The sequence below is a fragment of the Coturnix japonica genome, chromosome 1 (genome assembly GCF_054131305.1).
Source record: "Coturnix japonica strain WE chromosome 1, WE-NBRP24, whole genome shotgun sequence".
NCBI lineage: Eukaryota > Metazoa > Chordata > Aves > Galliformes > Phasianidae > Coturnix > Coturnix japonica.
The window spans coordinates 121,470,808-121,484,653 of NC_140663.1; the positions used below are offsets into that span (position 1 = coordinate 121,470,808).

At 43.1% G+C, this 13,846-nt stretch overlaps 1 protein-coding gene across 8 annotated transcripts in view; it reads right to left on the reverse strand.

The window, feature by feature from the left end:
* Positions 1-13,846, reverse strand: part of AFF3 (ALF transcription elongation factor 3) — a 305,750-nt gene that overhangs the window by 71,026 nt on the left and 220,878 nt on the right. For all 8 annotated transcript variants that reach the window (XR_014941034.1, XR_014941035.1, XM_085533184.1 and 5 more), the window contains one exon: positions 10,607-10,658. Coding sequence is in view for 6 of the 8 variants with exons in the window: in XM_085533184.1 (XP_085389310.1) it covers positions 10,607-10,658 (52 nt within the window). In the remaining 2 variants the exon portion in view is untranslated. The remainder of the gene's footprint in view (positions 1-10,606; positions 10,659-13,846) is intronic.

Here is a 13,846-nt window from a genome sequence, read left to right on the forward strand (position 1 = left end):
AGCAGCGAAGAGGATGGACTGAATACGGCTCTCTTGAGCTGGAGATCCAGGAGTGCTGAGTGGTCCCCAGATTATTTATTTATTTATTTTCAAATCTAGTTGGAAAAGGATTACTTCATAAACCGCTGGGCTTGAGGCGTTTTTGGAAAAGAAGCAAATGAGAACTACTGAAGAATATTTTATGGGGTTTGGAAGAGTGTCTTGGAAGCACTGCAGATGGACGATGGATGCATTTTCCTTTACATCACTCAAAGCATGCTTTGGCAAATAAAAGCCAATAAAGTGACCACTGGTGACTCAGACACTTTGTTTTCCATTTTTCCTCTAATCACTGTGTTACTGCAAGAGAGTTCAGTCATGGCAATTGTGTGGAGTTATACCAGGTACAGCGTAGGCTTCACTGAGGTGGTGCAGATGTACATAAGGTGAGAATCAGGACTGTTTCTGTGGTCATGGTGTAACAATTCTTACTGCCTGTGTGTAAGAAAATTGTGTTGCTTCCAGAGTATCCTTGTCTTCCTTGGGTGGCAGGCTATGCCTTGGAATGATGCAGCGATCCATTTGTGCTCTAAGTGAGCGCCTCCCTTATTACCAGCCGTCCAAACTGCTGGATGCCACCATGCACCTACTGAACTCCAGATGAACTTTTACAAGCTAGGGTTGATGCAAGATGTCTTTACTGCTGTAGTTGTTCAGATGGAGAAGGGAAGGCTCTGGGGAGACCTTCCAGCACTTAAAGTGGGCCTACAGGAAATACAGGAGGGACGTCCCTGGAGGTGTTCAAGAAACATCTGGATGTTGCACTAATGGACGCGGTTTAGTGGGGAAATATTGGTGTTAGGTGGACATTTGGCCTGGATAATCTTAGAAGTCATTTCCAACTGCCTATGACTCTTTTAGGGATTGCAGTGATAGGATAACAGGTAACAATTATGAACTAAAGAGGGGGGAATTAGGTTAGATGTTAGGAAAAAATTCTTCACTCAGAGGGCAGAAAGGCCCAGAGGCTGCCCAGAGAAGCTGTGGTGCCCCATCCCTAGAAGCTCTCAAGGCCAGGTTGGATGGGGCCCTGGGCAGCCTGAGCTGGTGGGGGGCAGCCCTGCCCACGGCAGGGGGTGGGGCTGGGTGGGCTTTGAGGTCCCTTCCAACTCAAAGCACTCTATGATTCTACTTATTCGTTGTGCTTCACTCCAAGCTTTCACTCCAAGGCACGTTTTCCAAACATATTCTCTCTGCTCTTAAAACCCTTGCCAGCTTTCAGCATTCTCTATGAGGAGTGTAGAGCTGCACTGTGTCACAGTGGCATTCCCATCAGGTTTCAACATAAAGTGAAACCTGTTCACACCCACAGACATGTCCTGCTTAATGCCCTGAGTCCTCCTGGCTGCAGGAGCTATACAAGGAGCCCAGTTCAGGCCACTGATCCTAAGTGTTTTTTTAATGTGCCTTATCTCAGTGCAATACCCTGTGCTCTATGCTGTTCCTAGAGGTTTTGTTTGAGGATCACTTTTCAGTGTGGGTTTTGGAGGGATTTAAAATCACTTGTAAACTGCAGCTTGAGTGTTTCTCTGTAAATTTGCAGTGTACATGTGTGAATGTGAGTTTCACTGTCTGGTTGATATTTATTTAGGATTTACAGGCTGTAAGACTTAGAAGGGTTTCCCCTCCTTCCCCTTTTGGAGTTGGTTATCATCAGAACCACATCTTTAAAGAAACCATAAAACCCTTTCTGGATTTCATGATTTCTCCAGGCTTTTCAACACCTCAGTATTCATTTTTCACCCCGGGGTTTTATTATTATATTTTTTGGCATACATTGTTCTTTCTCCTCTGCTTTGCCCATTAATCCTTATTAATCTTCAGGGGTAGTACAGTCTAGCAACTTGAACATGGCACCTGGGATTGAAAGACCTAAGCGCTAATCCTGGCTTTGCAGCTGACTTCCATGTGGCTTCAAATGGGCCACGTCTCCATCTCTGTCTCCCCATCAATCCTACAGAGATAATAATTCTTACTTAACTGTACCTAAATACCTCTCAAGGGCATTGCATTAGGTGGTTAATACTTGTTAAGTGTTTTGGCTCTCCGAATTACTGTATAAGCAGCATGGGTATTAATCATTCAGAATTTTATATAACTGTGAATGCTGAGTCTTCTGCTCTGCATCTGTTCAGGTTTCTCCTGAATTCTGGCCCTGACCAGCATGCAGCTTTTCAAGGCAGATGAGTTCACTTCTTCAGATGACTTAATCTTTTTTAGTGGAGACAAGCAGGAGGACCTTGGTACTTTACATTGGTTTTTGGAAAGTCCTTGAAGCTTTACAATAAAAAAGTAGTTAATTGTCACCTATGCTGGAGGAAGGTCTCAGTCATCACAAGCAAAGCAATGGCCATCTTGGAAAACATCCTTTGGTTCCAAAGTAGACTTGTTGAGGAAAAGGCAATGTAGTTGAAGTACTGCTTACGCTCAGGATATCTCAGGCAAAACATCAGTGTTATGACAAAGGTTTTGCAAGCTTTGGTGAAAAGTCTGAGAGCCCAGGATTAAATCAGGATTTTTCCAAAGTTCCGTATAGGTGAAAATGAGGGTAATGCAAGCCTTACTTCCCTATATACTGGTAAATCTGCCCAGTGAGGTGCTATGCCAATTGTCTGCAAAGAATTTCTTACTACTAGTGCTTGGACTGTGCTAGCAGAAAAAAGAAAACAGGATAACTTCCTAAGTTGATTGAAACCAGTGTGTCACCTCCTGTGGACCACTTTCATTCATTTCTTTCTTATTTCTTTAACCTCTTCCTTTTTTCCATGTTCCTTTTCTTTTCTTGCATCCACAAAGGCCAGTGCAGTGGATGGGCAGGAGGTGATCCAGGCACGCAACAGAAGCCCAGGAGAATCCCATGGGGGAACAGGCAATCCCCCTGCAGTCCATTGTACAGTGCAGATGTCCATGTGTAGCCATGAAGGACCAAGCTAATAGCCTTCTATGATGTAATCACCAGTGGCACAGAGTCTGGTTGTAACTAGCAGTGTGCGGAGAGCAGTGGACATTATGTACCTTGACTTCAGCAAGGTGTCTGACAGCATCTCCCACAACATCTTTGTTATGAGACAGAAAATGTGGGATATGTGAGTGCATGGTGAGGTGGTTTGAGAACTGGCTGACTGTCAGAGCTCAGAGGGTAGTCGTCAGTGGTGCAGGGTCTTGTTGGAGGCCTGTAACTGGTGGTGCTCCCCAGGGGTTGGTTCTGGGTCCAGTCTTGTTCAGCATCTTCATCAGTGATCTGGATGAAGGGATAGAGTCCACCCTTGCAAGACTGCTGATGATACAAATCTGGGAAGATTGGCTGACACACCTGAAGTCTGTGATGTCATTTAACAAGACCTGAGCAGACTGAAGAGTTAGGCAGGGAGGAAACTGATGAGAGCAAGTGTAGAGCCTTGCACCTTGGGAAGAATAACCACATGCATCAATACAGGTTAGGGGATGACCTGTGGAGAGGAGCTCTGCAGGCAAGGACCTGGGGGTCCTGGTGGACAACCAAGAAGGCCTGGGGTGCATAAAAAAGAGTATGGCCAGAAGATTGAGGGAGGTGATCTTCCCCCTCTTCTCTGCCCTGGTGAGGTCACATTTGGACTACTGTGTCCAATTAGTTTTAAAAAGTTAAAAAATAGACAGGGATAATGGGGCAGGAGGGCTGGAAGAGCAGGGGCAGAGAGCAGACACGGAGGAGTGACAGAGATAAAGCATTATGGATGGATCACAACCTTCATTTCCCTATGCTGAGTATGTTTTTCCCGTGACAGTAACTAGGTGGTGATCATTCTGTCCTTATCTCAACTCTTTTGCCCTTTTCCATGCCATTTCTCACCCTGTTCCATAGAGGAGGGGCAGTGAGTGTGGTGTGTGGAGTTCAGCTGTCCATCAGGGTAAAGCCACCACAGATGCCAGCACCTCCCCAGCCAAGGCTGTGTGCCCAAGGGGAGCACAGCTGGTGGGGCTGTGGCTGGTGCTGGTCCTCATCACTCTGTCTTCTGCTTCCCTTGTTCCCCAAAGCTTGGCCGGTGCTAAAAGCTCACAGGCTGACAGGGACAGACAGGTATAACAACAGAGAAACTATGCAGTGGAGTAAGCAAGCACGTGCCCTTTGGGCTCCTGAATGTGTCAGGGGTATGCTCTCCTATTACAGCCTGTAATAGCTGTGGTATTGCAAACAACTTTAATTTGTGCTCTAAATTATCTGTGGCTGTGGGTTATTTAACCGTCCTCCTGCAGGCATGCTGCAATGAATTTCCCTGAAGGCAAACAGAGGTTTATGGCCACCCCTGTGTGGGGCACAGGCCCAGAGGCAGTGGCTGACTGCAGTGAGAGCTCTCCCTGTGGCAACAGAAGCTGCTGGATGGTGAAACTAATTCAGCGAGGTTTTACAAACATTTGTGCAAGGACGAGGGAAAGCAAGACTGGAGATGTAGGGGATAATCACTCCTTCTGCTTCAAATCAGCAGGCATTGCTGAATCAATTGCATCAGAAGTTCCCATGGCCATCACAACAGATGTTCATAGAGGAATTCCAATTCACCAGGGAAAAGAAACTAACCAAAGACAGCAAGAAGGTGGTTAAGGAAGTTACAGGAGGTAGTGAGAAAAAGCATGAGGTTGAGAAGGGTGATACCAGAAGGGATGGACAGGCCTAGAAGTTGTACTTGAGCTATAACTTAGTTTGGTTGCAGCATCAACATGTAGAAATAAAGAAGAAGCGCCTGTATTTTATCTCCTGGTCTATTTTTAGAGATTCACATGGAGATCAGAGTGCTGTCTTTGAATCTGCCTGGAATTTGTTTGTGTCCAAGAGTCAGGCTTATCCTCAACTGTCATCCGTGGTGGTGGCATTCGTATTTAGAACTAGATCCTGTCTGCCAGTGCATGATAGACAGTGACTCTGATTTTGTAAGATAGGCAGTGATGTGAACCAAGTTTGGCAGGACAAGACCGAACCCTTATTTTGTTCCATCCGACAGTTTCAGTGAGGCAGTCTTGGCCTTCTTGTCGTGCATGGTGGAAGTGCAAATTTAGATGTCACAGAGATTATAAAATCAGAGCTGGCAAACCACAGAAAGGCTTGGCTCAGCTGGCTTAAACCTTGCTCTGGACTTGAGCTGTGTTGGATACCAAAAGGATTGATTCTCTAATACACAGGAAATAATGGACTTAGCTGAGTTAAGCAAGCCTGTTATAAAGGCAGTTTCCTCTGGTCTGAAAATGCACTCATGTTGCAGTGGCAGAGGGCAGAGCAGGCAATTTGGATTAAGCACAAAAGCGCCGGAGTGTCCAGCTACTCTTAAGCCTAAACTTTGTAGCAAGGATGCAGGTTCCATGCTTTCTTTTGCTTTTCTTTTTGCTTTCTTCATCACTGTGTTCTCAACTCCAATCTTCTTCTGCTTGTCTTCACTTCTGATCAAGCACTGAATATTGCACTGATGAAGAGGTGAATAAGGGAGCACAACACTAAAATGACTTAATGTGGTTAAAATAGTTGGATGCAGCATATGTGCACATAATTAACGCTGCCTGAAAAATAGTCTTTGTGATGAACAGGGCCATGCTATAATTTGCCTGATCTGGTTCCTCCTTCTTGATGTACCTGGCTCTGCTCTTCATGTGGCTGATCTTCGACACCAGAATGCTCAGAAAGTGCCATTGTACCAGAGCAGGTTTGATGGTAAGAAAGCTTATAGCCACTTTGTCCCTCCTGCAATTTCTTTTGAGGAGAGACTGAAGGAACTGGGGCTGTTTAGTCTGAGGAAAAAGAGATTGAGGGGAGACCTTATTGCTCTCTTCCAGTATCTGAAAGGTGCTTACAGTGAGAGCCGAGTTAGTCTCTTCTCACTGGTGACAGGATGAGGGGAAGTGGCCTCAAGTTGTGTCAGGGAAGGTTTAGGTTGGATATCAGGACAACCTTCTTTACAGAAGGGGTTGTTACACACTGGAATGAGCTCCCCAGGGAGGTGGTTGAGTCACCATCCCTGGATGTGTTTAAAAACCATCTGGATGTGGTGCTCAGGGACATGATTTAGTGGAAGGTTGTTAGGGTAGTTTGGTTAGGTTGTGGTTGGACTTGATGATCTTTAACATCTTTTTCCAACCTGTGTGATTCTATGACTCTGTGATTCTTTCAAAATCCATTGCAGGTTGATTCAAATTAGCTGCAATATTAGATTCCATAGGAAGAAGTAGTGCTAATCTAGACTGCTGAAAATTATCCTTTCTGGAAGAAAGTGTATGTGTAATTGTTCACTTCAGAGTAATTTCTAAGTTTTTGATGACTGTTGGTCCATATCCAGATAGGAGAGGGAGAAGTCCTGCACTTTATTAAAAAAATAGTCTTTAAATGCATTCTGTCTCACTTGTTTCTGGCTACCATTGAAGCACAGCTTTTGGACCTGATAAATAAATCATTTCTCATTGCTACTTATGTGGCCACACTGACTGCCACTGTCCATGGGGAAGGACTTTTATCCTGTTGCATCAGCAGGGTGGATTTGTCTGGCAGACAGCTCTGCCAGAAACAAGCAGTTTTAGCTCTGAGACCTTCAGCAGACATGTGATGAGGGGAAGCATGGGCACAGATGTTCCCACTGGAGCTGTGGGAACAACCCGAATCAGCACTGAGCTCTCAATCTTGGCTATGGCCAAAGAGCATGGATGTACTCCTAGACTAGAAGCTCCCTCTGGCTGTCCCCAGGCTGTGATGGGTAGGGGCAGTCCCTGGAGCCCCCAGCAGCTTTGGGTCAGATCGTGCTCCTGAGAGTTTATTTCTCTGCACTGAAGTTGTTTCTCATGACCTTCCTTGAGGCTACCCTTCTCTTGAGGTCTCCCATGGAGGGATATGGGCTCAGTTAGTTTTGGCCACCCTGCAGAAGGGCTGGGTGGTCTCAGGCTGCCTGTGATCCTGTAGGGATGCCTGTCCCTGTCCCTTCAATGGAAAGGCAGTGACTCCCTGGCAGGCATTGCCTTCACTCTTTTTTCATGCAGGGAGAAAATCAGTGAGCCCAAGAGCATCATAGCTCACTGCCTCCCTGCACTCCATGTGCCATGGGTGCCCTCATCCCCCACTTTTATTTGCTGTGGCCATGAGTTGTTTCTAAAGAGAAGGAAAAAGAAAAAAAAAAAAAAAAAAAGGACTAAGACTTCGTTTTTCCTTTCAAGATACAGCAGGGGATTGAGTTTGGAGCTGCGTCCCTGGGAGGGTGTTCTGATTGCTTCTTCAACTTCTGTTTATACAATTTTACAAAATTTTGGCAGGAATCAAGAGCACATACCAGGGTGTTGGCTTTTATGAATCTCATGGGATGTGAAAGTCAAGCTGACTGGATGAACTTTGGTTACATATTCCAGACAAGCACAATGACTCTATTTATTCAGACTTGGCAGCCAGAACGCAGATTGACTCTGTGGGTAATAAATTTTCACAGCCACAAAACTTCAGCGGCAACCAACCTGATCCCGCGCAGAAAAAATGCATGCAAGGAAGCAGACTGGGGCTGCAAAAATATGTTAGATTATTATTCCATGTATGTGTACCAGTCAGTTAATTTATTTGGCTATTGATTGACAAGAATTGCACAAATGAATCCAGGGATCTTTTTTCCCCTTAAAGGAACAACTTGCTATTACAAAATTTTCATATTGTAAAAGGACGAGTAGAGGGAAAAGAGGAGAATTGTTCATGTTACAATTGACAATCTCCTTCTAATATTTCACCCAAGACTGATTTAAGTTATCCGGTGACCTCTACAGAGAAGAGCATGGTGTTATAATGGGGACTGCTTCATGTGCTGTGCCACACTTCAAGGAACCAGAAGGCAATAACCACTACAATTCAGCATTCTGAACAATCTTAAGTACAATTTTGACATCTTCATGCTACAAAGCTTCAGATGCTTTCTGGGAGAGATGATGGTGAAATTATTACACTGTGTTATAAATCAAAATGAATTGGCTCTTTAACTTGCAGATTTATGTTAACCACCTTGGTATCTGTTAATTGCTTGCTCTTCAGATATTGATTGGGGATTAAAAACTATATTTTCTTCAATCTGTGTGATGTAAAATATGCCAACAGGAAATTTTCCCTCTGCATATTAGATCCTATGATCACTGCCTGTAAAATTAAAACGATCAGTTTAAATGGATAAACTATGCTCATTAAAGAGGAAAAATACATTTATGTAATTAAAATTAAGAGACTAATATGTGTGGATAATGTCATTACTGTGGGCATACACACACTCGGCTCAAACCCAGCCTCCTTCACCTCTCCTGGGTCTATGAATCTTGCTACCTTAATTGCTGGCATGGAAGGAACATTTGGGATCCCGAGGCTCTTCATCATGCGTCTGTCTTGCTCTTGGCCTCTCTTGCCCATTACTCACATTCTCTGGGTTGGGTATAGCCCTCCAAATACCAGCCGTAGGGGCTGTGGTAGCACCTGTCCCTGCCTGCACTGCTGCAGAGACTTTCCATTTGCTGCCTGGCAGTTTCAAACATTTGCACATGCACAAAATTGCTTTCTAAGTTTTCAATTTTTTTAAATCCCAAACTTCCTCATCTAGGAATTAACAAAAAGAAAAGCTTCCCAGCTCTTGCACAGTTCATCTTCAGCTATTTAAGAAATTAGACTACTTACATGAGTATGATTGCTGAAAGGTCAGTTAATTCAGTAAGGAATATCTGAGAATCACTCATGTATGGTTCCTATGCCTTCATCTTTGATTTCCTTCTTTCCTGCCCCTGAACTCAGGAAGAGATCTGTGATTAAAGAGCCTCAGATTTAAAAAGTGAAAGAAAATGGGTTCTTCCTCTGACATTTAGATGTGGATCCATGTTATAACCTGTTAATTTATTTGGAAGAGTGGGTCTGTGTTATTCTTTTTTGGGCCCATTTCCTGCTTGGTAGATGAAAATCGTGTTTTGTTTATTTAGCAGACACAACCATTTAGGGTTGTTCATTAAGCAAACCTGCAGGTCTCAAGTGAGATTCTGCAAAGCATTTCGTATAGCCAGAGGCAACCTGTGCCCTCGGGAGCTTTTTATCCATACAACCAAGTTAGGAAACAAAAAAAAAATTGAGGTTATTCCATTTTAGAGCGAGGGGACCACACCAATGTAGCTGCTAAAGGCTGCTCATGACTGACACTTAGCAATAGGACTTTGGCTCTGCTTCTTGCCGTTCTGGTGGTAAATACTGCTTGACTTTGGGTGCTGGTAGTATAGATATAGTACAGAAGTATAGAAAAAGTCTTGGGCTGGAGCAAACACTCTATGAAACTCTCATTGCTGAACGAAGACCTGGTGTGGCACACAGTAAGAGCAACCTGAGGACAGTCTATCCCTGCTACAGGATGCTCATTCTTCAGACAACTCTTCATGTCCCTCACTGAACATCTCCCTACACTGTCTGTGTGCTGTACTTTAAACTATCTAGACAAGCAGGAAGAATAATTAAATGTGAAGTGTTTGGGGATGAAATGCATTAAACAAAAGGAAATTGCATAAATATGTAAATAATTGAATCCATGTGCTGAATCTTAATACAATAAAGCTTTGCTCAAAATAGATGAAATAATGGTTTAATATAAATATGAAAAGGATTTGACTTACTTGTTGCTTGGAATATATTGTAAAATACAAACTTATAATAACTAGAGTTAAAATAAAACCTGGAAGAGCTTCAGGTCCACATACCTAGAGTTATTTGCCTAGGGTCCTGAATTTCAGAAGTCTAGATAGCTCCAGTTATCCTCAATTGAAAAAAATCACATTTGAAAGCTGTGTTATATCCCAGCCTGGAGCGACTTGTGAGTTGCAAGGAGGGTAATGTCTCTTGCTCCTCATACTTTAGTGAAGGCATGGGATATGCATTTTAGGGCAAGGAGAAGGGAAGGTAGCTCTTGCTTTCCCATTCTCCACCAAATCCATACCAGTATATTGGGAAAGAGATTGTGATAGTAAAGTCTGGCAACTAGGAATCCAGTTGGCCACGCAAAAATCAAGATCCAGCTCTACTGTGGTGAGCACAGACCCCCAACCTTAAAAAAACCCAGCTCTCCTGACCCATAGAAAACATCTGGAGAAGTATGTGCTCCCAGACAGGCAGTTTGGGGTCTTTAAAGCCCAGGAGAGGACCCTACTGACTGTTCCATAGATGACCAGCCAGGGTTCTAGACAGGTAAGCTGCCCAGAGGCTGGCCGCTATGGCCCAGCTTGTGCTCAGTTTGGCCTCAACCCTTAATCCAAATTCCTGTTTCTTCCCTCCTTGGCTGCTCTATAAAACAAAACAAAATCCAATCAGGAGGAGACTGATACAAAAACCTTCTGGGTTGCATCAAGGTAATAAATCAAGACCCCTGCAGAACATTCCCCACAAATACAGCAGTTAGCACATGCAGTCTGGCGCAGAGCAAGAACATCTGTTACTCCATTTACAGTACTTTCATGTATTTTGATAACCTTGATGTATATTTTGAAAAAGCATTAGCAAAATATTTGCAGTATCTCTGTCTTGACAAGAAACATGTTGCAAGTTACATGGTTCTTGTCTGGTTCTTACCTGGTCATTCTCTTCTTCATCACTGCTTAACTTGAGGTCATCTTCTAGCATTCTGGAAAGCAAACAGTAAAATCATTTATAGTTATGATTTACCAAAATGTTTCAGATCTCTGAGCTACTGTAAAAAAAAAAAAAAAAAAGTAATTGAAATAGAAAATATATTTTATGCCAGTAACACTGTAGAAGTGACACTGTCTTTATAATTTTTTTCTTAGCCAATTCCTATCAACCTCTTAATTCATTTCCTACAATTGGTGCCTAAGGGAAAATGTTTACTAAAGTAATAATGGATTTTGCAAAGATTATTGTTATTACAATCACCGACAAACAATTTTGGTGTGCTAAGAATAATATTTTTGATGCTGACAGGTCAGTAGTCTCTCTGAAAGGAAAATTTTGCTCCGCTTGGCTTTGTGCTCACAAAACACAAGTAGGTATTTACACTGGCAGTTCCACAGCAGAAAATAAGATTCACTGATGTTTCCCAAAGGCCATTTTTACTTTATTGCCTGGTTGATGTAAGATTGACATTGACTGAAATGATTAAAACTGAAATGTATTATCTCAGTGCATAGGAGTATGCATGAGGAGTTCACGATCATATTAATATAGAAAATAATGCATCTTTTCTAATGGGGATTTCACCCTCTTTTCCTATAACCTTTCCTCAGTTTGCTTCAACGGGCTCTCAAAAAAGAGGAGTCTGTCTTTACTTGCATGTATTTTTTTACTAGCTAAGGTTAAATAACCAGCAGTTAAAGGAGCTGAGGAGGTGCAAAGCCTTCCCCCAGCACTTGAAAGGTTTTAAAAAACGGGACCTATTTATAAAAAATGCCCCTGTAATAACAATAATCATTCAGAAAGTTGCTAATTTTTCTTGCGTTCTGGGAAAAGGGAATCTGTAATTTAGCTTCGACTCCAGAAGAAAGCTTGGGGAACAATTTAAACACATTCTGTGACGTGGGTGGTCCCTGGAGTGTAAATATATCAAGAAGACATATGTAGTAATTTCAAACCACCTCCTCGTTCTTGCGTCTGGATCTTCCAAGAGTGTGCCTGGAAAGAGGGGCTCTTAAATGGGCTGCATGGTGTGCCAGGTCTGAAAAGAGTTCCGAGTCTCTCCCCGTTCCTTGAAACTGGTTGCTGTTGGCACCGTGAGCAGCTGAGTGCAAAGCTGCTGCTCTCACGGTTGTGTCCCTGTTTCCCTGCAGCACCTTTGGGAGGACGTAGGTGTACCAGAACAAGAATAGGGGCAGAACAAGAACTCTTGTTCTCTCACCTCTTACATGCTCATGCCTTCTTTCTGCCCCATTTAATTGTACTTACTACTTATGCTGATATTTTTTCCCTGTAAAACCCACACAGAAAATAATAATAAAAAAAATCTTGTGATGCAGACACCTTAAGACATCCATTAAGCTGACAACCTTACTGCAACTTTCTGGTGTTTCACCAGGAATTATGTCCACAGGCAGAAAAACACTCAGCAAGTGAAACAGATATCTAAAGATACCTTTCAGAGAAATATACCTTTCTAGAAAGAAGCTATAAGAAAGAGGGGGACAGACTCTTTAGTAGGATCTGTTGTGATAGGACAAGAGGAAATGGTTTCAAACTAAAAGTGGGGAGATCTAGATCAAATATGAAGGAGAAGGGTGGTGAGGCATTGGCATGGGTTGCTCGGAGAGGTGATGAATGCCCCATCCCTAGAGATGCTCATGGTCAGGCTGGACAGGGCTCTGAACAACCTGATTGAACTGTAGGTGTCCCTATTCAATCCTGTTGAGCTGAACTAGATGACTTTTAAGGATCCCACCCAACTCAAACAATTCTTTCATTCTACGATGCAAATGAGATTCATCTACCAGGTGCAAGAATATGGGAGGCAAAGCTTCCTGTAAATGTTGTAAGACCTGTGTTGGCTTTGGGTCCCAAAGTTCACAGGGGATCCTTTAGAACAAATAACATTATAGTTGCTTTTATTTATTTAATTTTTATTTAGATTTTTTGGGGGCATTCCTGAGAAAATAGTGTTGGAAAATATGTAAAAAGCTCCAGTATGGAACTAAGCATTATGTAACTAAATGTGATGAAATCTGCAGGGATCATTATTTAAGCAGAAAGAGATCTGCTTATTGTGGGAGAAGTAAAGAACTTGTGGTGTTGTTGCTCATAATTCCTTTGTTGTAGGTGCTTGAATCCCTGATAGAAAGGTGGTAGTTTAGTACATCGTTTAAGATGCAACTGGTTAGATCTTCTCCTAAAAAGAAGCTGAAAAACAAAACTTATAATAAAGTGTTAGGTAGCTCTATGTTTATTAGTGCCCCATCTTTTTGTGCCAATCTGAAAAAACATGTACGGTGAGGCTGCGGTTAGATGTTACTACAAAGCTTTGAAGGCTCCAGGTTGTGTGGAAACACGAGTGGGCTTTAGGCAAGACAAAAGACGTGTGTGCAGGGATCATCCACACAAAAGGAACAAGAAACCACAGTGCTGGCCCACTGAGCTTCCCCTGCTTGTATATCTTAGCCTGTCTTTATTTTTCTTGTCTGTTTCTCATTTTAGTAGTGCTGCTTTCCAAGAAAAGCACTGCCTGCCCAGGGCTCGTGGCCCCTCTTGGAACTACCGTAAGCGCACAAACAATCCCCAAATGCTGGTGATAGGAAAAAGCAAGTCACCATAAAATGATTTCTTGCTTTCTTGCTTTTTTGTTTTTCCCCAGAGTTGGATCAAACCTGCCTGATCCATACGTTTGTCACAAGGACATATCAGGTTAGGAAAGCTTGCCAGATGTAGAGTTCTACCTTGCAAAGACAGGATCTGATTTCCTACTGTGCAGGAATAACTTCAGTGCCTGAATGTCCTGGTGGACTCACAGGCTGCTTCCACTGCCAAGTCAGACCCGAAGCCCTGATCTACAGAGCACTACTTGGAGCACAACAAACTGTCACCAGCGACTTCACTTCCATCTGTCCCACAGAGCAGAGCACTGGGCAGCTTTCAAAGCTCAGGCTGGACTCAACCAGGGGGGAGGAGTAGGCACTGGAGTTTGTGGGATGCTTGTCTGCAGGACAAGTCTTAAGGAAACCAGATCAATTTGGATCTGAATGCTTTTGACAAACAATTTGGCAAATCACTTCTACCACAACAACAATGTTGATTAAAACAAAAAGTCCATGATTAGACCAGCAGAATCTGTTTGAAGAAAGGAGGGGGACAGCAGAGAAGGAAAATAATTAA